The 4,276-nt window shown below is 21.8% G+C and overlaps 1 protein-coding gene across 1 annotated transcript; it reads left to right on the plus strand.

Moving 5' to 3' along the window:
- Window positions 1–152: 152 nt before the first annotated feature.
- Window positions 153–4,022, plus strand: LOAG_13094 (cuticlin 1; the record flags this gene model as incomplete). The annotated part of the gene is made up of 7 exons (XM_020448645.1): window positions 153–156; window positions 986–1,173; window positions 1,790–1,935; window positions 2,416–2,530; window positions 3,084–3,190; window positions 3,346–3,511; window positions 3,702–4,022. The coding sequence occupies 7 exons, from the start codon at window positions 153–155 to the stop codon at window positions 4,020–4,022; spliced, it is 1,047 nt and encodes a 348-aa protein (XP_020301230.1).
- Window positions 4,023–4,276: the final 254 nt, after the last annotated feature.

Here is a 4,276-nt window from a genome sequence, read left to right on the forward strand (position 1 = left end):
AAATAGCTTAAGCTTTAAGCTTTAGTAATATCAGCTAACAAATAATATTGCTAAATATCATTGGGTATATTCAAAAAAAAAAATAAAAAAATAAAAAAATAAAAAATAAAAAATAAAAAATTGAAATTTAAAAAAGAAATAAAAATAAAAAAATGAGTAAATAAGAAATCTAGAAAAAATAAAAAATCAAAAAATTTCATTTCTCTTTTCTTTTGTCTTTTTAAGAAAAGTTTGATCTAGAAATAAAAAATTAGTTTTTTTTTTTTTAGGAAAAAATAAATTAACATTCGAAAAAAATTGAAAGTTTGATTAATTTCATTTTTTCAATTGATAGATATAACATTAGTCGATAGCAATTGCTGAAAATAATAATTGAATGGTAAAATAGAGGAAAAAGCAAAAAAATTGAACGAAATTTTTAGCTTTTTATTTGTTGATAAATTTATTTATTTATTTAGGTTTTTTTAATAGTTAAAATAAAAAATTGCTTTATGCAGAAAAAAAGAAAGCGTTGTCTTTTTTAGTTTAATTTCAAATTTGAATTTCATTTTGATAGATTTTTTTCTACCTGCATAAAATTAACTTTCACTTATTCTTTACAAATGAACGATTAATTAGGTGTTTTTTCATGCTGGTATAATAACTTTCAAGAGTATGATAACATGATGTTTAAACTTTTCCTTCACTCTAATTTTGATATGAAATTTAAACCCAAAATTTGAATTTTTTTCCAAATTCTATTTTTTTTTCTAAATTTTCTACTTTACATATTTATTTTAAATATTGTAACATTTAAAATCGCAATATATTTGTGAAAAGATGAACCAACAATTCTTCATATTAACAACCATATGATTTAATTAAGTTTTTAATTTAATTTAATTTAATCTAAACTAATTTTTAAAATTTAATTCCAAATATTTTTGGTCAAATTAAGAAACGAAATTTACTTATTATATTGTCATCATCCTTTTTTTTTTTTCAGCTGTACCAAAAGTATTATGTGAAGAAAGTGATTTATCATTGGATGTGATAACAGCAAAACCATTTAATGGTAATATATTTGTAAAAGGACGAGCAAAAGATTCGTCATGCAAGCAATCTTATAATTACAATAGTTCTAGTTCATATACATTATCACTTGGTAAATGTGGTATGCAACGTTTACGCTCAGTTAGTTTATTTATAACATTCCATAATTAATATTCATTGAGATAATTGTACAATTAATTTGCATGTTTATATAATTATTGTTTATTAGTATGACTGTATAATAAATTAAAGAATTATTATCTTTTGTATTTGATGTTTTATAATTGAAATTAATGACTCATATTGATTGGTTAATTAATTAAAAATGATTATTTTGGAAAATAAAATCTTTCAATAAATATAGCAAAATTTTTTCCATAATTCAAAAAAAAAAATCAAAATATCGCTTTTAAATTTTTAAAAAACCATTTCAAAGTGATGCATTTTCAAAGTAAAAATTTCAAATTTTTGAAGTAAAAAATTTTCAAAGTTAAAACCACTTCAAATTAATTGTTAATTAATCAAGTTTGATTCAATAAATGAATGTGTTGTTTAAATAAATTTTAAACCAACAAATTTTGTTGATAACGTTTTAAATTTTAAATTGTTCTATATCCTTCATAAATTCTCATTATCATATTTAAAATATTTCTAAAAATTATCGATTCCTCAATTTTTAATAGTTATTAACAAATTTAAAAACAGTAAAAAGAATTCAATTGTAAGTTTAAAAATTAAAAAAAAAAGCAAGTTTCAGATAAATCCACGTGGGGTTAATTTTATTGTAACAGTAATTGTTTCATTTCATCCAGCTGGTTTTATTACTAAAAATGATCGAGCATTTCATATTAAATGTTTTTATATGGAACCAGATACGATTGTTACATCAGCACTTCATGTTAGGTATAATTTTTTTTTTACTGAAAAATTTTTTTTAATAATAAATTTAAGTTTTTGCATGTTTAAATGTGTTTTAGATTAAAATTTTCCATGAAATTTCATCCATAACTGATAAGAATTTGATGTGGCATTAAAGTATTTGCAAATTTTAAAAAATTTTCGATCATTAAAATTCTTAAATTGAAATAAAATACTGGAAATTCCATCAATTATGCAAATTTTTTATGTAGATTACATTGTATTTGTAATTTTTTAATCATCAAATTTTTTTTTTTTTGATTATTCTTCGCATCACAGCTATTAAATCTTTGGATTGAAATGGAATTTGCAAAAAATTTTATCAAGTATGCGAGTTTTTTAATGTAGTTTATACAGTAGCCGTAATTTCTACTTTGCAAATTTGATATCATATAATTTGATATTGTTATCAATTCTTGAGAATTAATTGATTTGATTGACATTCGCTGATAGCAAAAATTATAGCCCATTGGTAACGACAGAATTACAAGATGATTTGAAATTACCCACATGTGAATATACGGTACGACGAGATGGCATTAATGGACCACAAATTACATTTGCAAATGTTGGTGAGACGGTATGTTTGATTATAATTTCGAAACGAAACAGAAAAAAAAACAATTAATTCCATATGATTCCAAACAAACAAATATTTAAATATCGAATTATAATTTAATCCAAATTATGATATTTTCCTTAAAAAAGTCCAATTATATTTATTAATAATAATTGTTGTACTGTTACCAAAATTTTTTAATTTTTCGCCTAATAATTTATTTTGTTTAATTATTGATAAAAATATGTAAAATAATTAGGCGATATATTTGTATAATATAGTTCATTCATCTATTACTATCCCATTTTATTCTTTGATACGGTAATATTGTGTGCTTAATTGCTTTTTTTTTTTTACTTTTAGCTGTATAGATTGTTAACCGCGTGATCTTTCATCTTTTATTTATATAAATACATAAAAAATTTCAATCCATTTTATCAAATTTTTAGTCTAAAAAATATCATAAATTTAGCTAATTGTATTCTTAATGCAATGTTATAATTAATAAAATTAATTAAAAAGCCTTTAGTATTGACTAAAAATTAATCTTTTTAATAATTGATATTTTTTAAAGGTATTTCATGTTTGGGTATGTAATGGTATCGGTATGGGAATGCTTGTTAAAAAATGTTTTGTAACAGATGGCGAAGGCACCGATCATTCTGTTTTAGATTTGGATGGGTAAAAATTATGCATAATTTTAAATGAAACATTAAAATTAAACAATTTAAATATGTTTCAGTTTTTTCTTTCTTTTTGCGCAAAAAGGAAATGAAATATCAGTGTTATACAAAAGATAGATTAAATTTTATCTAAATTTAATTCCGCATTTTTAGCTGTTCATTAGACAATTTTCTATTGAATGAGTTAGTATATGATTCAACATTGATGAAAGCATATGCTCAAAGTCAAGTCTTCAAATATGCTGATAGTAATCGGTTATTTTTTACCTGTCAAATTCAATTATGCCAAAAAACAATGGGTTACTGTGATGGTATTACGGTAAGTAAGCAAATCATCATTACAATTATCGTATCCAATATGAGAAAACATTCATCTGTAAATAAAAAAAAAAAAAAAAGAAAGCATTATTATTGTTTCATAATAAATTCCAAAAAGAATGAAAAAAAACATAAATTGATACTAACTAATTATAATTATTGATTGTTTAATGGTTATATTGTAATTTTAGCCACCAAAATGTTCGGAAGAAGCGCATAACAAAGAAAAGCGCAATCGTCGCTCGATTTCACATATAAGATCATCATCCAATGAAGATAACCAAATAGATAGAAGTACTCTTGAAATGGATATTAGTTCATCGGAAATGCTTATTGGTGGAATTGATGATATGCTAATTGAAACAAAATCCTCATGCTTTTCACCATTTCTCGTTGCTCTCGCTAATTTTGTCCTTTTCATCTTAATTACCGTTCTTTTGGCTATTGTTATAGCAATGAAGAAGGAAACACGAAAAATGATTGTTTGTATCACATATGTTATCATTTGCTGAATATTTTATCAGAAATGATCAAATTATTATTGTGTTAAAGTCGACATACTTACCTATTCATTTTATAAAACCATTGATTGCATTTGTTATTTATCCTATAATTTCATAATAATGTCAATAATAATAATAATAATAATAATAATAATAATAATAATAATAATAATAGTGATAATAATAATAATAATGATAATAATAATAGTAATAATAATAATAATAATAATAATAATATTAATAATAATAATAATAATAATAAT

Source organism: Loa loa (genome assembly GCF_000183805.2).
Source record: "Loa loa unplaced genomic scaffold supercont3.328, whole genome shotgun sequence".
Taxonomy (NCBI): Eukaryota; Metazoa; Nematoda; class Chromadorea; order Rhabditida; family Onchocercidae; genus Loa; species Loa loa.